At 51.3% G+C, this 19,133-nt stretch overlaps 7 protein-coding genes across 7 annotated transcripts; 4 read left to right on the top strand and 3 right to left on the bottom strand.

Moving 5' to 3' along the window:
* Positions 1-1,738: 1,738 nt before the first annotated feature.
* On the bottom strand, positions 1,739-4,679 carry BDR25DRAFT_302507 (uncharacterized protein). Its single transcript, XM_033689810.1, has 2 exons — positions 4,243-4,679; positions 1,739-4,161 (listed from the first exon to the last, which is right to left on the bottom strand). Exons 1-2 carry the CDS (start codon positions 4,519-4,521, stop codon positions 2,002-2,004), a joined length of 2,439 nt encoding a protein of 812 aa, XP_033549755.1. The 5' UTR covers positions 4,522-4,679; the 3' UTR covers positions 1,739-2,001.
* A 318-nt stretch (positions 4,680-4,997) lies between these two features.
* Positions 4,998-6,016, top strand: BDR25DRAFT_283524 (uncharacterized protein). Its single transcript, XM_033688057.1, has 2 exons — positions 4,998-5,284; positions 5,380-6,016. The coding sequence occupies exons 1-2, from the start codon at positions 5,173-5,175 to the stop codon at positions 5,877-5,879; spliced, it is 612 nt and encodes a 203-aa protein (XP_033549756.1). The 5' UTR covers positions 4,998-5,172; the 3' UTR covers positions 5,880-6,016.
* A 2,495-nt stretch (positions 6,017-8,511) lies between these two features.
* On the top strand, positions 8,512-10,015 carry BDR25DRAFT_219408 (uncharacterized protein; the record flags this gene model as incomplete). The annotated part of the gene is made up of 6 exons (XM_033684963.1): positions 8,512-8,606; positions 8,692-8,862; positions 8,928-8,971; positions 9,026-9,093; positions 9,170-9,270; positions 9,337-10,015. 6 exons carry the CDS (start codon positions 8,512-8,514, stop codon positions 10,013-10,015), a joined length of 1,158 nt encoding a protein of 385 aa, XP_033549757.1.
* Positions 10,016-11,344: 1,329 nt separating this feature from the next.
* BDR25DRAFT_302511 (BSP-domain-containing protein) lies at positions 11,345-12,492 on the bottom strand. The gene has a single exon (XM_033689811.1). It carries the CDS (start codon positions 12,401-12,403, stop codon positions 11,480-11,482), a length of 924 nt encoding a protein of 307 aa, XP_033549758.1. The 5' UTR covers positions 12,404-12,492; the 3' UTR covers positions 11,345-11,479.
* A 158-nt stretch (positions 12,493-12,650) lies between these two features.
* Positions 12,651-13,941, bottom strand: BDR25DRAFT_341708 (pyrimidine 5-nucleotidase). The gene is made up of 5 exons (XM_033693632.1): positions 13,750-13,941; positions 13,686-13,698; positions 13,595-13,630; positions 13,086-13,511; positions 12,651-12,993 (listed from the first exon to the last, which is right to left on the bottom strand). Exons 1-5 carry the CDS (start codon positions 13,798-13,800, stop codon positions 12,815-12,817), a joined length of 705 nt encoding a protein of 234 aa, XP_033549759.1. The 5' UTR covers positions 13,801-13,941; the 3' UTR covers positions 12,651-12,814.
* A 138-nt stretch (positions 13,942-14,079) lies between these two features.
* On the top strand, positions 14,080-17,004 carry BDR25DRAFT_302513 (uncharacterized protein). Its single transcript, XM_033689812.1, has 2 exons — positions 14,080-15,238; positions 15,464-17,004. Exons 1-2 carry the CDS (start codon positions 14,247-14,249, stop codon positions 16,800-16,802), a joined length of 2,331 nt encoding a protein of 776 aa, XP_033549760.1. The 5' UTR covers positions 14,080-14,246; the 3' UTR covers positions 16,803-17,004.
* BDR25DRAFT_12588 (uncharacterized protein) lies at positions 16,946-17,471 on the top strand. The gene has a single exon (XM_033683767.1). The coding sequence runs from the start codon at positions 17,089-17,091 to the stop codon at positions 17,434-17,436; it is 348 nt and encodes a 115-aa protein (XP_033549761.1). The 5' UTR covers positions 16,946-17,088; the 3' UTR covers positions 17,437-17,471.
* Positions 17,472-19,133: the final 1,662 nt, after the last annotated feature.

The following is a 19,133-nucleotide window of genomic DNA, read 5'->3' on the forward strand; positions in this document are numbered from 1 at the left end:
TAAACTTTGTTAGCCGTACTTCGAGCTCACGAATCTTCTCCTTGCTCCACACACTCTGCAAGGCCTTCCTAGTGCTTTTCCCTCTGCCTTGTTTCACTATAACTTTGACTTTTTTTTCAACGCTGTGAGTAGTTCGTCGGCAGTGGACTATCATGATTCGCAGAGCTTTTTGAGCGCACCATTGCTAATTGTAGCAGGAGCGGCGTCTTTGACCTTATTACTGTGAAGCATCAGATGATTTGTTGCCGTCTCGATATCGATGTTCTTGGCAAGCGCCCCTTCGCTGGACTGGTAGAGCTCCGTCGACTTCGCAATTAGCTTACCGCTTAAGTCAATAAACTGAACGACATTCCCAACGAGGGTGGTTATCGCAAGGGTCTCCATTATGATGTCATGGAGGTAGGAGGAAGAAGTGTCGCCGCGATTGAGACAATCAAAGGTGTGGCATGGTTCTTGTTTGCGACGACATGCTACATTCCAAAAGTAGGGAGACGCAAGGTTGAACTTTTGGCAGACTCGAGCGTGTGTTACCAAATCGCATGATGTTTGGAAGCGGGGAAAGTGGACACTAGTATAAATGCGGGACGGCCGGGCTATGTCAGCATGCTTATGATTGATAGTTAATACTAATATATATTTCCATTAAATAACACTGAGAACAAGCTTTCTGGATCTGGCACGCTAAATGCATAAAGTCAAACGCCTTAGAAAACGGAGGTCCTAAGCTAAAGTTTTTGCAGTGTTCGATTCGGGATCAATCTGGATACGTGTAAAGTGAATCAATCCAGATTCATTTTAAGACTGGCCGGTGAAAAACCGTAATTGAATGTTGAAAAGTGTTCGGTAGGACAGGCGAAGCGATCTCTTCTTTGAAAAGTACCAGACTCTGCGTCGTGGTGCGAATCGTAGGAGAGTTCGGGTCTTGAAGGCCCTAACAATGATTCAGGTAGACATAACGACCAATACCATTTGATCCAACTAATTGGAGTATTGATCCGAGGATGTCTCTCTGCCGCCGTGAAGCCACGCCATGGTTTCTAATAAGTTAAGAGTCTTCGGCTGTGAGATGGAGTGGTACGAACTGCTACTCTCAGAGAAGAAGGGGAACTTACGAGAAGTCATTTCCATAACTCTACTTCTCAACCCTTCAGCTGGACACTCCAGAATATCCAGCGTAGAGAACAGAATATAGCATCTCTGAAACAATATCTCTCCTTCTCAACTCGGCCTCAGTCGCACATTTCACAATAGCTTGCACATTTTGAAAGGAGATAAGACAGTTTTCGTCTGCATAGTGCAATATTTGCTTCGGGGAAAATCTCGTCGAGCTTTAGACCGGGTTTTGAGGGACAGAAACATTTGTCGAGGAAGCGAAGAGGGCTGGGAGCTGGGGAAAAATTGGCCATGTTTCCCTTAGTTAGGGGGACTTGCTTGTGTTGTAACTAGAGAAAGAAAGATCAACAGAAAGTCAGCGGGGAAAGACGGTGGACTGACATGCCTAAATACCAAGATCACGTAAAGTAGGCTGCGGTACATAACTAGGGTGGGATTGAATCGCTATTAGACCTATGGCTAGGATTCAAAGGGTTACTTGGAGGATGCTAATTTCTACCCTCAATTAGGTCCTTGCCGTATTTCATTATAAGACCTAGCATGTAGTAGAGGAAGAAAGCGCATTAGGCTTACGAAGCCAAAATGAGTAGTCACATTTTTCTCCAGACATAATGCAACTTCGTTCTTAGATTTTCATGAGTGATAGATTTACGGACACTGTCAACCGAGCTTTCCAAACTAAACCTAAAGACATGGAGTTTTTCCAACAATAGGTATCTACCCAAAACGCCCGGGACCACCACGCTAGCTATGCAACAAGCATCCTTCTAAAAAGAAAAAAGAAAAAAAAGAAAGTGGGGCCATTCCAATACAAACCCGTGGGTATAAACATCCTACCACGGCGGTGGTATTATGCATAAAATAAAATAGGATGCAAAGGCATAGTATTTACAGCGCATCTGCCTGCTCTTCTTTGTCTGGCTGGACGTCAAGCCCTCGCAATCTTCTCGCCAGCAGTCCTGCACCAGGCGAAGCTGCCGGACCACCAATGCTACAGAACGCATTGCCACCATATCCTATGTCACCCTTGCTCAGCTTGTCGAAAGTCTCAGTGTGGATGTTCATGGGAGTGCTAAGGCTTGCTCTGGATGGGGATGGGTTCGTGCCGCTACTCGTGTGGGTCCGGAAAGGACTGTCTTGATTTAGATCTAAAGGATCTTGTGAGACAGACTGCGAGTCCATAGAACTAACACGGGGTAGATTAAATGGAATTGGCTCTACCGCAGACATTGGCGAACCGAAGTCGTGGGAAGGGAAGCCATTTCCGCCGCAGAACCGGTAGGTAGGCGAGGGTAGCGGCGGCTGGGAGCTGAGCCCGTCCATATGATCGTAGCTATGTTGCGAAAGCGAAAAGGCTAGGCTCCGGCGTCTGTAGGCTTTTTCAGCTGTCAACTGCGCCGCAGTTGAAGAGCTTGACTGCTGGGCCAATGAATCGCGCGTGGGTTTGTAAGTGCTATACCGAGGCTCAGGTAGTTGAATCTCATTCCTGAGTTTCTCCTTGCCATCCGGCACCCGATTGGCAAAAACGACGCGAATACTTTTGTACAAGAAATATCGCCCTTTCGATGGACTACATATGTGCAAGTGTATTAGGTATCGCAAGACAGGCCGGTCGTTGGGATCGTCGGAATTGCTTAGTGCAGCTTCCGGTCTATCCGTGCCGAAGTTCTTTCGTGATGATAACGGCATATCGATAATGGGCCCGGCCGAGTAACTTCGCTGACGGATAAATGTCTTTTGCCCTGGTTCCATGTCGGAAAGATCGTACGGAACGAGGAACAGCTTGACAGCGGTCTTGTTTGGGTTCTTGAGCACAATCTGCAATTGTCCTTGTTGTGGAATGCGATAGCTTCCACCTGGAGGTGCTTTTGGTGATGTTGATCGCCTCTTCATCTTCTCCCTCCGCCGAATGTCTCCTTTAGAGAGGCGAGAATGGTGGTCGTCTCTCGGACTTGGTTGGAAGTCAAGTTCATCTTGGGCCGGAGTTGGAATGGTGTGACGCCGTTTCCGCCTGGATGATTCAGAACTTTCTTCTGGTGGTGAAAGTGAGTTTTCGAGATCTACAAGCCCAACATATGGACTAGGGGAGTTGTCCGCAATCCGACCATTCCCACTATTATAGCTGTAGAATACCGCCGGAAATGGAACAGTTACGTGAGGTGGACACCGCAAATTTGGCTTGCATTGGCCTTTCCCGAGGACTCCAATCTGTGCGACAAAATCCAGGGGGCGCGAGGGCGTCGTAGACATCCTCCCACGCAATATTGATTCCTCGTACGAGCCCACCATAGGAGCGTGGTGTAAAGGAGATGCATCTGAGGAACAGGCTGGTCTCTGCGGGTGCATGAACGGGGTCTGGGGACTTGAATGGGGCTGAAACTGGTGAAATGAGGTCATAGATCGCCTTGGTTGATGGGCCTGATACGGGAAGGTTCCTTCTCTTCTCAGATGCCGCGCCCCAGGTGTTCCAAAAACAGGTTTGGCCATGTGAGCAGACTTGAAGGTTTGGAAAGAATGAGGCGAATAGGTATGTCGCCGGTTATTCCTTTCCGGACTTCGGGATGACTGTCTCGAGGCTGGTCGTGAAGAAAAGTCCAGATCAGTGTTGTTTGATTGCTGGACAAGCGGGCTAGTAGGAGGCATGAATACAAAAGATGAGGAGAATGATGACTGCGACGCCGTCCGCGACCGGATGGTTGGACGAGAGTCGTAGTTCAGTGCATCAGCGAAGGGAAGCACAGACTGACCCCGGCTTGAGGGATATGCAGCGGCTGGGAACGAACTGTGCCACGGAGGGACGGGAGAAGTTGCCAATGGGATATTTGAAGAGCCATTATCAAATTTTGGGTCTTCTTTCTTCTCTCTAAAATCTCCCGAGTGCAACGCCGATCGAGGGCGTTCGATCTCGAATCCTGCAGAAGCATGATCACGAAGCGGGTCGGGCGTAGTAGTACGGGACGGTTTAAGCTCAGCGGGGGGGAGTAAGGGAGTGCTTGGTCGGTCTCGAGATGTCGGCCGGCTTTCTTTCGCGTCGGAGTGCTTTCCATTCTGCGATAAAGAGTCAGATGCCGTTGCATCATTCTCTGCTTCCTTCTTCCGGTTCGACCGGCAATTGCCTAGAAGGCTTACATTTTGAAGCTGTGGCCACGAAGGACTGTTCCCTCTCTTGATTCTCTCAATCAGCTCGACTCGGTTGAGCACCGAGGGTTTGCGGTGGGTGTTGAAGGGCGTCGAGTCTATGTTAAAGCGAGAATTTGATTCCGTGCAGCTTCCTGGGTCCACTCCGTCTCGCAACGTGGCCTCAGAGCTACATTGTGGGTATCCTGCTCTTTCAAGCTGGTCCGGGGCGGATTCCTGGGCGACGGACTTTCGGGGCGGACTGTCGAAATGATCATGGAAGATGGGCATGATCAAGACGAAGTGCCTCCTCTGAAGTCATGAATACAAAGGGCTGGGGGAGTTTGGGGGTAGTGAGCTGCGTTGGGCAGTGGGAGTCGTGAGGTGGAGCACGGCTTTGGGCGATGGTGGCGGGGATGATGTATCACACGGCGGCGGTTGGAGCACCAGATGGCCCGGCGAATAGCGCGCAGAGGAGTTTCTACTTAATCAACGAGTGTGCTGGCTCCACTGGCTCGCTCTGCGTCACGCTGCCCTGTTCTGAGACGAAGGACAGCGAAGGAGACTAGCAAGAAGGTGCGGAGCTGTAACTGAAGAGTGATGACGCGCCGTTCGCCATGGACGATGAACAGGCGAGCGCGGAGCTCCTCAACGCTGATCCAGACCGTCTTGATCAGCCGGTTGGCGCTCCTAGGTCACACGATGCCGAAAATAAGGAAAAGAGTCATTTAACTGCCCTGCATGTCGCCGCTGGCCGGAGTGGTTCGCGTCCAGATGCAATTGTGCATAGGTAGGGGAATGTCGGTCTTGCCATGAAGTGACTGGCCGAAGTTCATCCCGCCCGCTATCCCACCAGCCATCCCACCTCAGCCTTTCATTCTCTTCCACTCATCGCCACCGAGCCCACGACAACTCCGGCAACGCCCGCCTTTCGACCTTGATATGGCCCTAAAGCGGCCGCGCCCCGGCGATAATGACGGCCCGTCAAAGAAACAGAAGAAGGGTTTCTCTGTCGGACCTGCCAATTTGCCCGATGGCACCTACCGGCGGAAAGGTGAGCCTGCAATGCTTTCTTTTTTGCGATTAGCCCTTTGCCTCTCCGATAGCGCGCGCTGTCTTCGCAATGGCGGATTCTGACGTGCTGGATAGTGCAAAAAATCAAGAAGGACCTCATCCACAAGGCGAAGCTCAAGAAGGAGTACGCAAAGGTAAAGGCGCGAGAGCAACCTAGTGCAACCCACAAGTCTGTCTACGATCGGGACGACGAGGGCAGAGTGCACAACGATTCTGCCGAGCCCGCTCCAGGACCAACCCTAGATCCGCATCCCGACCGGCTCAAGCTATGGGAGCAAGCGTCCCCGGAGCCATCGCTAGCTCATGACCTGCCAGACCGAAGGAAAAGGCGACCACGCCCGCAGCCCTACAGGGATGAGACGGAGGTCGCCCGCAAGCGAAAAGAAGACGCAGATGCAAGACGTAGGGCACGCGAGGAAGCAGAGAAGGAGCGCCAAAAGAGGCTGGCAGAGAGAGAACGCTTCCGGAAGACGATGGCAAAGGCTCGAGGTGGTGGTCCTCATGGCCAGAGAAAGCTGGGCCGGGAGAGCACAGTCTTGTTGGAGAAAGTGAGGAGGTTGGTCGGCAGCGCTTGAATGCTAAATTTGATACCCCAAGGGCGGCGATAACGCATGCCCTGAGCTCCTGCTAGTTTTACGTATTTTCTTGCAAAGTGTGCGATTTCGTGGAACGTCATCCAATCTTCACCGAGTGAGCTCCCACGGAAGCCTGCCCATGATTCTGCAAGTAGTTCTTTGTCTGACACGTTCACGGCGAGCCACGTGCAAATTTGAACAGTTATACGACCAGAGCGCGCTGAACGCCCGTCTCACACTCCAAGTTCGGGTGTCGGATCGTTTTGCGGCGAACAGCTTACCAGTGGAAGATTTATAATAGGCCTAACCACCATTGAGGGCGGGTCAACGGACGGATGAATTCCCTCTGAGATTAGTAGAGGTTCTGCGAACGAGGGCAATGGGCTGGACGAATCATACTCAAACTCACCTCCATAGTAACACCTCAACAAGGGCGAGGCCAAGCGTGCTTAGGAATGTTCTAATCATCATCTCGCCGTTCATCAAACGTTCCTGAATGACGTGATATCAATCAGGCTTCTCATGGACAATCTCTAGCCCAATCTCGGGCCGGTCCGCAGAGCCAATGACCAACCTTGCTTCTTTGTTCATATCCCACCTTGTCAGCTGGAACACCTTGACCAACGTGAAGCCCTAAATCAACAGACCGGAAAACTGATATCCCATGCATTTCGCGCAATTGTCCCTCTCCTAAGACGGAGATCATAAGCCCGAAGCCCGAGCTTAACTTGTAGTAGCGATCGTTGTCGTTATCAAAAAAGAAGAAAACCTACATACGGTTCGCATGGGATCAATCGTGATATCGATCCGTCTGACTGAAGCGGGTGAACGAGATCGACAGCTCACCTCTTCTCAGCGCTTTAAGGGGTACACTTCCCCAAGACAGTTTGCTCCGAAACTTAGTTCTACGATATGTATACGCGCGTTCATTCGGTCTTCCGGCCAACATCAATTGGCCATGGTTGATATTGTAATTTTCTGCCCCACTGGGCAATGGCCCTTATCACGGTCTCTCTTGTTCTGTTACACTACGCTCGAATATCGGACCATCTCGCAAGAGGCGGTGGGGTCCCTGCATCTAGATTCCTGTGGCCATGTGTCATGATGAGGAGCCATCTTCTCGCTCACCTATTCCCTATCAGCACTCTCAAATGAACGAAAGGGTGATGGCGGCAGTTGGCACATAGACTAGGGCATGCTTGGACAGGCCACGCTCGCCATTTCCGAACACAACGTCCTTCCTCCGGCCGGCAGGACGCCAAGGAAGTGACCGCCAGCCCTGATATCCTGACCTGCAACCTCTCACACAGATCTCCTCCCACGTCACTCTTGTCACCCGTGTCCCAACCACAAGGTTCAACGTTGATTCCCCGTCTCCCCATTTTCAGCCTCATGATAAGCCAGCCAACCGAGGTATTGGCTCGACTTATTTTTGTCTACGAGGCCTCGCGAAACTCCCGTTCCTCGCCGGGCATCCTCCACTGCCACATCTCGCGGCTAGCTGAATCGCTCCACAGTCGTCCAAAATACATTTCGAGCTAGATGTCTCCAAACTAATATATGCTGCTGACGACTCCTTTCTTCAGCACCTCGTGAAGATGTTCGCCATGGAAACAATGCGTTCTCTCTTCGTCTTGGCTCGTTGCTCGATGAACCCGGCTCCTGAGATATCCTGAGGTTTCCCGACGAGCTGAATTGCACACCTTTTTCTTCCACCCGCGTTCACGTTGCATCCCAGCTGTCCAACCCAAGGCTTGTTCAGCCAGTCTAGGTCTGAGCCACAACTTCCTGTCTCCGTTCTGGATAAATCCCATTTGACGGTATCCAAACCCTCTCTCAATGATCCAAAAGGCAGCCCATGCTCAAGTGCCACTAACACCCCTCAGACCGACCTTTGTCGTGCACCTGTTCCCCGGAATGTCCACCAAGCCTCTTGGTCGCCAAACCGTTACTCCAACGTACGATCCGCCTTCGGGCGGTATCGCTTCGGGGTAGTTACCACCAGGCTAGCTGAAAGAATTGTGTGTGGAGCAATAAGCTTATGTATTCATAGTACAGGGCTTCTCATAGGCTTAGCCGACAGCGGGGCGGTGAATGGCCTGCGGCCTACCATGCAGCCCTACCTAAGACAGACGGACCGTGCCATGGACTTGCCTTTTCAAGTAGCCAGAGTGGGTGATTGTGCTACACAGGAGTCTGCTTTGCGAATCGATTGGATTTATTCCACCGCTTTTCAACCTAAAAGCTTCCATGCAGGCGCTCAGTCCACATCGCATTGCTCGGAGCACCTGCGTCGGTATGAGTGTCCTGGTCGACAAGCGAAGAATGATGGTTTCTATGAAACATTCTCCCTTGGGTCTTCGTACTCAGGGCACATGCGGCCACTTCACCGTTGCCTGTAAGGTGTGAGTCCTACAGTAATAATTAAACTACATGTTTTTTTTGGCTTAGCTTTAAAGCTTCTTCAGAATGTTTCTCTTCACTCTCGCCTTTCTCCTTTCATCAGCATATCTGTAAACCGCTCTTATACCCTGTGAAGATCCGCACACTATCGCTAGCCTCCAGCCTTCCAAACTCTCTTCTTCCCCTTACACTTATTCAGTTCACACTTCACCCTCTGCCAATGCTGTCAATGGGCAAAACCACCGCACGCCTCCCCCGCAAATGGACGATAGCGGAAGATCAGAAGCTTCGCGAAGAAGTCGAGGCTCAAAGTATGTTCGTAACGTATACGATTCACGCATGCCTCCTCCACACTTTGCTTATTTAGCTAGAGTCTTGTGCAAATGGCTAACAATAATTTCACAGTGAGCGAAGGTGAAGTAAAAGACTGGTGTCGCATTGCAGCAAAGTTGCCTGGGCGTACAAACAAAGACTGCCGGAAGAGGTGGCATAATTCGGTCGCTGGTGGATTGAAGAAGGGACAGTGGGCAAAGACCGAGGATGTACAACTCTCCAGAGGAGTGCAAAAGTTTGGTCAAAGGTAGCCACTGACATCTTCTACGTTTTGCAACTCTTAACGCTTTGCATACTGACAGAATCTCACAGGTGGACGTTAGTGGCTGATGTTGTGGGGAGTAGAAGTGCTGATCGTGAGTTCATCTCCTGCAAAGGATCTACTTCATGGCAATACTGACAGTATGCAGAGTGTGCGAAACGCTGGCAACAATCTCTCAATCCTGAGCTCGACCGCAGCGAGTGGAGGGACTACGAAGTAAGATTCCGGTCAAGCCAATGATGAGGCAAACATTGCCTTCTCCCATACAAACCGGCTGACCCGAGGTCGGTAGGACAAGGTTCTCATCACAGCTGTTCAAAAGCTCGGCCGTCATTGGAAGGATATCCAACATCAGCATTTCCCAGGGAGGTCAAAGAATTGCATTAAAAATCGGTTCGTATTACATTTTTCTTCCAGCGCCAAGGGACTTTGTTGACTTATCCTCGTTGGCCCTTATAGTTACACAGTCCTGCTTCGAAGGTACCAGAACCAGGGTATCCCATTGCCCGAGGGCGCCGAACTTCTAGAACCTCACACCCCCAGTAACAGAACGAGCCCCTTCTCTGGAACTGATGATGACAGCATGTCCTTCACCCCGAGCATGTACGATGATTCGCTGTGCAGCCAAACACAAGTCTCCACGCCCGATACCCACACCTCGTGGTCCCTCGATGACGAACCATTCACTGGTTGGTCTCCCCAATCATCCTTCAATATCACTTCCAGTCCCTCGGTCTTCGGGAACCTTCAACAGCATGACCCCCACTCAGCTGTCTCAAATCCTTCACCCTGGAATTGGACCGAGCCACCGATGTCAGGGCCTCCTGCAACGACATCTATAGGTTCACCTACAATAATGAGTTTAGAATCGCCAAGAGCACATCCTGCCAAAACGAGTGAGTATTACGGTCTCACTCCGCCGGCACTATCATCCTACGGCCCGTACGCCACCGCACAAGCCATGCTAGCCCCAACTTCGGCCCCGACAAATAGACCCGAGAACCGTGCCAGTTTTCCGGGGACACCTGTCAGAAGTTCCCCTGTGAGCTCGGGCTCCCTGCCATATTACGATCCAGAAGCTGTGGCCAGGTTCTACAAATATGGAATGCAGAGTGGGCCTCCCTTTCGAATGATATGATGTCATAATGTCGATAATACAGGGCATATTAGATTCATTACATGGAGTTTTTGGTATGGGCTGGATTTCCTTTTTATCTTTCGGTCTTTTGGGACCGCAGGCACTTGTACAAAAGGGAATTGTCCCCGGGGCTTGGGATATCGGATTTCTTAATTGGGGCATCAAACGGCGCTTTCTGGGTATAACATGTCTCTCTCCGGGGTTTTATCCTATTGAGTTGTCCGTTTCTTGTACGTGCACTGTATTTCTTTAATATTATTTTTATCTTGTTCTCTCACGACACGGCAATGTGGTGGAACCGCTTATTCGCTGCAGGGGTGGTGCCAACATTTACCTGCAGATTAGGATTCAACTCCAGAACGAAGGACACTGCATACTTTTTCATATGCGACACCTTTCAGCCTTATACTGATCGCTTGCAACTCTGGGCGGGAATCTCAGAGAGCCAGCAGCATATGCTGCAACGCAAAAGATTTTAAGATGTAGCTTGCCGGGCTCAGCTGGCGTCTGTAGGCGCTCACTTTTTGCTGACAAAGATTGGGTGCAGTGAACAGGGTCAGGGTGTTTGCTCGGCTGATTTCTGGATTGGGAATATTCTTGTATCAATGTGAATGTAAATACGGAGGGATGGAATTACCGACAAATGCCACAATGTGATGTCATGCTACATTGCAGATATACGTCGGGAAGCTGAAGGGATGTTTCATTACTGGGTTAGAGGATTGGGATGAGGTCGGGTATTGAGTTGATAGGGATGGGATGGGATGGGATGGGAATTGTTTTGGTGATTCAATAAATATACTCTAGACGTGCTACTCTAGAGGAAAATATTGCGTCTTGAGTTCTAAGAGCCTTACGTAGCCCCTCTGTTATGCTAGGAGTCGCGGGCAAATTACTGAGAGCGAATTGGGAGAGCGGCATAACATGTTTGCGTGGAGCTGGATTGGGCTGGACTGCGGTTTGAAGAAGTCTAATGGGGGAGATTATGGTGCCATATTCACTTTAATTACCGGCCTGGTATCGTGTGCGAGTGGGACAAGGCCTTGAAAAATAACTGTTGTTGGGGTTCTTATGATATTTGATATTTGATGTCTGTGGAGCACAACATTTGACTGTGACTTAGCAGAAACTAGAAGAGGGTGGTGGGAAATAAACGTAATGGGTTTTGTGCTCTGAGATGGGAGAATGGATCTACTGCATCTTAGCAAGCACAAAGATAGATCTAGGGCGCGATATCCAACAGCATAGTTTCCCCTGCCAGGCTTCGGTATTAGAATCTGTCAAAATCACCCTCGGAGATCTAAAGTCTAGTACGGCGTGCATTTGAAATGAGTATTTCCTAGATCGCTCTCCAAATATGTCGAATATTTCTCTACAGGTAGCCATTGGATCCAGGGGAGAAGTGGCATTGTTGAGATAGAAGGGGATGTTGAGGTTGATGAAGAGGAAGAGAGTCAAGGGAGTCTAGACTGGCTTCGACCGTACAGGGATGTACATATTTCCGCCTCTTCGTGCTTTAGTGTGGAGATCTTCATGGCTTTGGTCGCTGTCATGTAGATCCTGGGGGTCAGAGGGAGACGCGTCCTGTGCTTTGGAACTCTCCGCTCCGCTTTCGCTTTCAACCTTCTCCACTCCATCTGCTGTCTCTTCTTTCTCTATTTCTTGCCCCTTCAAACTCTTCTGATACTCTTCCCACAGCTCCTCAACGCCCTTCCCACAACACTTCCCCCAGAACTCCCCTTCCTCATACCTACACTCTCTCAACCCCTCATTAATCCTCCTCACAATATCCACCCCATGTCCACTCTCCAGCCACTCCAAAAAGTACCCCGTCTTCTCATACCCCGCATCCCACTCCCCACTAGTCATCCTCTTCCAATGCGGCGGCGCAAACCCAGCCTTTAACCGCACCCAATCTGCAATCCCTTCAATTAAGCCTCCCGGTGCGCTACCTAGCGCATTATGCTGCCAGCAATGCACCATTTCATGCACAATAACGCCTTGCATTTCCTCTTTTTGGCGGTGTTCGGGTACCCCATTTATGTAGTCCGTGCTGAAGTGGATTTCTTTGTGGTCGTCATCAATGTCTAGGCCCGTTGTGTATGCAACACCACCCATGGAACGTAGGACAAGTGTGATGGAGCGGGTGGGTGGGATGCAGTGCACTGGGAGACCAGTGTAGAGGTGCGAGAGGACGCTAGCTACAGCGTCTTCTAGGGTTGTTGAAGCGTGGAGCAGGCGGAGGAAGGCGCGGGAACCGGAGGAAGAAAGATCGCGGAGCTCAAGGCGGAGTAAGGGCTTGCGGTGGGGTTTGGGGGTTTCATGGCTGCTGGACGTAGGGGTTGTGTTGGAGGGTGGGAGGGCGGAGGGTTGAGGGGCGGCGGGCATTGTTTGGAAGTAGACTGGGGTTGAGGATGAGGACATAGAGGTCAATTGTTAATAGTATTTGGTCAGGGGATTGAAGGGGGGAAGTTGGCCACGTGCTAGGGTAGAAAAGGAGCTCCAAGCTTGGTTCACAATCTCAGCATATTTGTCGATGCTGTGCCAAGAAATATAGGGCTGGGGTAGATGTCCCCGCCACCAGCGAGGCCATTCTAAGGCAAAACGTATTCATGTCTATCCTCTTTCCGCTAGGCTGCGTTTAGTATGTTCTATACATAGTGTTTATAAAATTTCCCAGAAATAATAAAAAATCTCCACAGCTCTTGAAGGTCAACCCGTTGCTCTAGCTGGTATGAGGTACTGGATAATTTTAAAGGCCGTGTGAAGCAGGAGTGCTGTAGAGAAATAAAGGCACCCCTACTGCTTCTCTGTGGCTGTGCTCTTGAAGAATTGGGGGAAGATAGCTCGCAGCTCTTGGAGACTTTTGATTTGATACTTGCCGGCTTGGTGAGCCGGATCCGGGTCAGATTCGTCAAGAAGATGAGCAGCTGTCCAACCTCGTGCATGCGCGGCTTTGACATTGATGTAGGAGTCGTCTAGAGAGGGGATTACTACTGAAGATTTCTGATGAAGGTGTGTTTAAATTGGAATGATAAGGAGCGTCATGATCCTGAGGCTAATCACTTACCAACAAAGTAGCAATTCTTATTCAGCATTACTCCAGCTTCCTGCATAGCCTTATCGAACATTTCTACATGTGGCTTACAGTAGAACTTCTCTGACCCATAATCACAGTAGGTGATACCCTCAAACAGATCGTCGAGTTCGAGCAGCTTCACCACTCGCTTCCCATGCGTGATATAGGCGTTTGTGAAAAGCCAAAGGCGCACTTTACTGGTATCGATATCCTCGATCAGTTGTCGCAGGGCGGGATTCGGCTTGATGATATCCTCTAAGGGGAGTGCGTCGTCCACTTTCCGGTTGTAGTCGAGTGCGTCAACTTTATGATGGCGGACAAGACCTTCAATGGCTAGACCATATTCACGGTAGTACCTGAAGTGCAGCGCGTTTGCGTCCTTCTGCGATAGGGATAGATGGGTTTCGAAGTATTGGTCTGCGATTATGAGCCATTCCAAAGGAAAATAGTAAGAGACAAAGGAGCAGGAGAACAAGTGCAAGGAGATACCATAGGCCTACCAATTAGGTCAGACATCATATGGGCTACCTTTGTGCCTATCCATATATGAGTCAGTGACGTACATTTGCTCTGTACCGGAGCATTACATACTCTTGGGATAAAGCTAGGAATATAATGAGCACATTTAAAATAGAATTAGCAGGTTAATGCTTACGCAGTTGTCAATATCGAAGAAAAGAATGGGTTTCTCGTCTTGTCCCGCCATGTTGCCTTCCTGCTTGCCTTGGTTTGAGAAGTTGCTGGTCCAAAGAGTAAGTGCCACTATATAATGAAAGTCTGAAAGATGAGCTGGTTATGAAGTCCGTGGTAGTGTCCCCGTCTTCACACCCAAGGAGGTTGCAGAGACCGGGCCATGGGGGAATCGCTAGGCGTGGGTTGGCCTGGAGGTAGTGAATGACTCGATGCCCTTTTCGGGCTAGGGTCTTGGCGCCTGCGGGACGAATTTGAGGAGGGCGCTCAACTTCGTGGTCATCACGCTGCTCTCTTGATCTCTTCCCAGCCCCTTCTTTTCATCAACCCAACCATCACCCGCAGCATGCTCTGCGCCTGTATTTGTATTTGTTCTGTTTTCTGATCGGCAAGGTCTCCTTGTCTGCTTTAACATTGAGCACAGCGTCGTAGGACATCGCCCGGTCAAACTTATTGACCACCATGTCCTCGGCACTTGCAGCATCGCCGCATCTGCACGGCAACGGTGTCGTGCTTCCTGACACGCCTCGCGAAGTCGAATTTCTCGACAAGCTTCTGCAGATTCGCGATGAAGTGCTTGGTAGCAAACACGCCCGTATCCATCTCCCCCCAAAAGTGCTAGAACAGGTCGCACCACGTCCCGCCCAGCAAACTCCTCCCTTCCCCAGCAGGCCCACGACCAATGGTACTCCAAACGGGAGCCATTCCTCACACCCTTTCCCGCCGCGACCAGAGAGCTCCCTCCAGCACTATCTCCCTGTCAGTGGCTATAGTTCCCCAGCTCAACCTGCGCAGCGGCCCTACACCTCCAAATCCGCATCCTCTGGCATCGATCCAGTCTTACTTACCAAATCTGATCATCTCATCAGGGCTGAGCTACAGCTTAAGCGACAGCAAATAGAAAGGGGGCTGAAAGATCAATTCGACAAAAAGGGCCGCGAAAAGGATAACGCGATAGAGGAGGCCCAGCTTGACGTCGAGGGTGTTCTAGCTAAGGCAACCGAGCTGGTGAAGCCGTTATCTGGGTTGCAGATTGCTGCTAATCACAGCGAGTCGAGTGAATCGTTCGATGAAAACTCATACTACTCTAGCCAGGCCTACAGTTGGTCGTCAGAGGAGGTAGATCCCAATCGGCACGGCATTGGTGCTGATACAACTGTACCGCTTACTCAACAGGCGAAACACTCTGCTACTGAAGCGCAACTGACAACAGCCAAAGCTGCCTCTCGTGTTGAACCGAAGCCGCGACAGGCTGATACTGCGCTGATCGATCTTGATGAAGAGCCATACGAGCCTGCGGATGATATAGAGATCTATGAACCCGAGCTTGCCCAGGCCCGCGATGAGCGTGAGGAGTCAGAGTATTCACCACCTCCAGCAGATGTCACCACGTTGGGACCTAACAGGGGACGTGGACAAGACCGAGGACAGAACAACCATGGCGGTATCAACGGGTATGGCATTACTTCTTTTCATTCATCTCCTTATCTCCTCGATACTTCTAAGTCTCTCGTCATATCTTCTCCGTTACCCATTCATACGCCTTCGTTTTCTTTCTTCAAGGTCTCTCACTCGAACGCAATCTCTCAGAATCTGGATCGAAGCACTTCCACATCAACATCAACATCATCACCGAATGAAGTCTCAAGCATAATCTTTCACACTGATTCTCGAAAAAGGTCATCGAGGCGGCACAGCCCCGCGGGACATCCAGCCCCCATTCACAACACACGAAAGCGGAGGAGGGAGGAGAGGCATCAGGAGAAGCAGAAGGAGAGGCAGCAAGAGAAGCGAGAGGAAAAGCGCCGTCAGCAAGCCAACAATCGTGTTGTACGGTCCCCTGAACCTATCATTAAAGAAGAGCCTCAATCACCTCCCCCTTTTGCGACCTATCCTGATTCACAGCCCAATAAGCGAAGAGCACTGCAACCACTTGAGGGCGAGGCTGAGGTAGTATCTCCTCGGGACAGTAGGCAGCAGCCAGTTTACTACAGAGAACAGGAGCCCTCTTCCCGACTATCTCGCCAGTACGAAGAGCCCTTATCGCCAACTGTAATTCGGGTCCCTCAACGACGGCTCGAGCGGGATGAACAAGACTTACGACGAGTTGCGAGCCTCCAGTATGCACGACGGCCGATCTCCCCTGTTGGGGCCGAACCACTCGCATACGCACCCGCTGAAACCCGCCAGGTGCGTGCAGCATCCCATGCCTTTGTGGATCGCCCACTGGAGCCCGTCTATCGCGAAGTTCCAGCTCGCGCTTCAGTAGCACCTAGATACATCCGCGATCGTTCGCGATCCCCAGCCCACGAGTATGTTTCTCGAAACCAGTCACCTGTAATGATGGCTCCTCCTCCACGTCGCATTGTTGTGGACCAATATGGTAACAAGTACTATGCATCTCCTGCTGATGTGAGAGAATCCGTCGCGCCGCCCAGCAGACGGATGGAGGCCGAACCATACTATGAGCGCGCTGTCACCCGGGAACCAACTATTCGTGCCCCAGCTCGCCCCGACTTGTACGAAGAAGGAGATGCTCAGAGAATGCCACCGCCCCCCCGACGCTATATCGATCCTTCGGATGCCGAAGTTGTAGAAGCCCGACCCTACCGACAGAGGGAACTATCCCATCGCCCAGTTGATCTCGAATATGCTCCACGCGAGGTAGTCGAACGGAGGCCTGTAATCCAGTATGAAGAGATGGGTCCGCCACGCGAGTATGTCCCATCGCGAGCATACAGCGTCCGCCCAGAGGTTGTCCGACGTGAAGTACCAGCAGAGTATGCTCCAGTTCGCCATGAGAGTATTGCGCCTGGAGGTTATGTAAGGGTTGCTGCACCGCGTTACCGCGAGCTCAGCGTCATCCAAGATGCTGCATACGACGATCGTCGGTATACGTTTGCGAGTCAGCCACAACCTAGGCGATACATGGAGGAGGGATCAGGGGCAGAGAGGCCAGTTGAAGTACCACAGGAGCCGTTCGTCGGAGAACCGCGTAGAGTGAGTTATCGCTATTGAACCAAGTATAGTGTTTTGTGAAAGAGTTGGATAGTTCTATTGCTGCTGCATAGGCGTCCGGTAGGGCGACAAATACTGTCCTGGATACATGTTAGGATGAGTTCACATTAGCATGAGCAGGAGTAATTGGTAAAGTAGTTGTCTGGATGGGTTGTGTTTCATGGACTAGCTTTGTGGACGATTGGTTAGCACTGTGCAAGTAGTGGCCATTCACTACCACTTCAAGTTAATACCTTGGAATAGCCAGGCAATAGCAGAGAATTATCTGAACAGTTGTAAGCGATGCATGCATTTCTGTAGTCTACTCGGCAATCCCTTCATTTTCTTTTCCACAAATCACACGCTGTGTTGTCTGGCCGGGGGGTGTTTTTTTTTTTTTTTGGCTTTGTGGTGTGTGTTTAGCTTGTGTTCATCGATCCGCTGGACCAACGGATCGGACTTAGGCAAGATTGTTGAGTGCCCAATTGCTCAGGTGCTGGGAGTGTGTGGTTGGTTGGTGACACCGTTGATGACGAATGTGGGCATGCAAGCGATTTTCATGGATGCGTGCGGCTGCGGAAATGGGGTTGTCAACTTCAACGCTTTCAATGCTTCGGGTTGTTATGAGAGTTGGATTGGAGGGTTTTACGGGTGAGTTTTAGAGTGAGTGTGCGGAGGTATTGGGGGCATGATGGGTAGATTGTTTGAGGGATTTGGATTTAGATTTAGCGGGGATGGTTTGAGAGGGTTTGAGAGGGTTTGGGTGGCAGGTGATTGTGCAGAGGGAACTGGCGTTGGCGGCTCTGGTGATTGAACAGTTCACGGACTGGTGATATGGATGGTAGTTTAGGGGGGGGGGGGGGGGTTTGGATTCACGGAGATTTGGATTCGGTGGGAGTTTGAAGGGTTTTGGGTGGCAAGTGATAGGGAAATTGGTGCCGGTGGGGGGCGGCTCTGCTGGTTTGAGAGATCGATTCACGCAGAGAATCGTGTTTCATCCATGCTTGCCAGCCATGCAGTGCGGAGTAAACGAAGAGGAGAGATTAGTTAGTCCAGTCTATTGTTTAGAGTCTACAGAATGCAGGGCTGCCATAAAGAGGAATGGATGGAGAGGGTGCGGAGTCCCTTCTTTTTCTTGCACAGCCCACTTTGGTCATCCCTCCCCTTGATGAACTCGTCAACCGTGGGGCTTTGGCTTCGGACTTTGCGAAAAAGTGAAATGCAGACGTCAGCATCTAATAACCTTAATTAGCGCCGCTGCCGGATGCTCACTGCTCACAGGGCTTTAGGTTCAGCACAGGACGTGATAGGAGAAAGAAGAGAAAAGGATAGGGGGAGCAGGCAGAGGGAGGCAGTGAATCGAATGCAGGGCCTGCGGAAGTGACACTTGTGATGTTGTGGCCAGGGACGGAAATATTGGAGGTGAGACTTATTGGCACGCGCTGTGGGTTTGTGGTTTGTTTACAGTGGGCTTGGCTTTCTTTCTTTGGAAGTTGATGGGTCAAACAGGTACAGTTGCAGGCAGACGGCGCTCGAAACTTTTCGCGGATGATGGCCGGTTTGCGTGCGCAAGGTGAAACTGCGCTGCGGATTGGGTCGAGATTGGAATGAGATGGACATGCACTTCTGAATCATCACCTGGATCTGGGAGTGGTTGCGGATGCGGATGCGGATGCGGCGGGGCACGAGGGATGGTTTGCCTGGATGGCAATATCGATGCCTTCACTGCTGAGCGACCATCGCCGGGCAGTCTGGCACAAGCAACCTGGAAGCGCACCATGGGCTGCGCTTTGGAAGCAGCGAGCTGGGCCATTCAGAGCGCAGCGATCGGGCAACTCGCCTCTGCAGACACCCCAACAAGCGCACCGAGCCCGACCTGGCGGCTGCAGCTGGCGATACACCCCGCGGGGGCAGGCACAGCGGCCACCATCTGCTACGAAAGCCGCTCAGAGTCCTTGAGCCTCGCACGCGCCCGTGAGTAAGACCCGAGACACAAAGTCAGTGAACGGCTGTTGGCGGCGGGCTCGAGGTGGTAGTGGTCGTGGTCGTGGTCGTAGTGGTGGTGAGGACCAGGCCACCAGACCAGGCCAAGTCTGTGCTCCCTCTCGCGCAGCCGCTGAATGGCCGGAAAGAGCCACTGGGCTCGCTCTCACTAAGCCCTGCACCTCGCAACCTTGAACACGGGCACGGCTTGGCCAGTCCTGTCCAGTCCTGCGTCGTGCGTCGGTGTCGTCCTTCGCCTACCTCAACCTCCGACCTGCTCTCACCTTTCTCTTCTTCTCTTCTTTCCCACCCTCTTCGCCCTCATCAGCCCGCCGCCCGCCACTTCCCCCGGGCGCTCCTTCCCTTCCA

This window comes from Lindgomyces ingoldianus (assembly GCF_010093535.1).
Source record: "Lindgomyces ingoldianus strain ATCC 200398 unplaced genomic scaffold BDR25scaffold_10, whole genome shotgun sequence".
Taxonomy (NCBI): Eukaryota; Fungi; Ascomycota; class Dothideomycetes; order Pleosporales; family Lindgomycetaceae; genus Lindgomyces; species Lindgomyces ingoldianus.

Excerpts from the sequence above, each read along its gene's own strand:
- BDR25DRAFT_302507 (XM_033689810.1), bottom strand. The coding sequence starts at position 4,521 with ATGCCCATCTTCCATGATCATTTCGACAGTCCGCCCCGAAAGTCCGTC. Across the intron at positions 4,162-4,242 it reads CGTGGCCACAGCTTCAAAAT|AATGGAAAGCACTCCGACGC; the intron begins GTAAGCCTTCTA and ends TCTTTATCGCAG.
- BDR25DRAFT_283524 (XM_033688057.1), top strand. The coding sequence starts at position 5,173 with ATGGCCCTAAAGCGGCCGCGCCCCGGCGATAATGACGGCCCGTCAAAG. Across the intron at positions 5,285-5,379 it reads TGGCACCTACCGGCGGAAAG|TGCAAAAAATCAAGAAGGAC; the intron begins GTGAGCCTGCAA and ends CGTGCTGGATAG.
- BDR25DRAFT_302511 (XM_033689811.1), bottom strand. The coding sequence starts at position 12,403 with ATGCCCGCCGCCCCTCAACCCTCCGCCCTCCCACCCTCCAACACAACC.
- BDR25DRAFT_341708 (XM_033693632.1), bottom strand. The coding sequence starts at position 13,800 with ATGGCGGGACAAGACGAGAAACCCATTCTTTTCTTCGATATTGACAAC. Across the intron at positions 13,512-13,594 it reads TATGATGTCTGACCTAATTG|ACCAATACTTCGAAACCCAT; the intron begins GTAGGCCTATGG and ends TCATAATCGCAG. Across the intron at positions 12,994-13,085 it reads TAAGAATTGCTACTTTGTTG|ACGACTCCTACATCAATGTC; the intron begins GTAAGTGATTAG and ends TCCCCTCTCTAG.
- BDR25DRAFT_302513 (XM_033689812.1), top strand. The coding sequence starts at position 14,247 with ATGTCCTCGGCACTTGCAGCATCGCCGCATCTGCACGGCAACGGTGTC. Across the intron at positions 15,239-15,463 it reads AACCATGGCGGTATCAACGG|GTCATCGAGGCGGCACAGCC; the intron begins GTATGGCATTAC and ends TTCTCGAAAAAG.
- BDR25DRAFT_12588 (XM_033683767.1), top strand. The coding sequence starts at position 17,089 with ATGCATTTCTGTAGTCTACTCGGCAATCCCTTCATTTTCTTTTCCACA.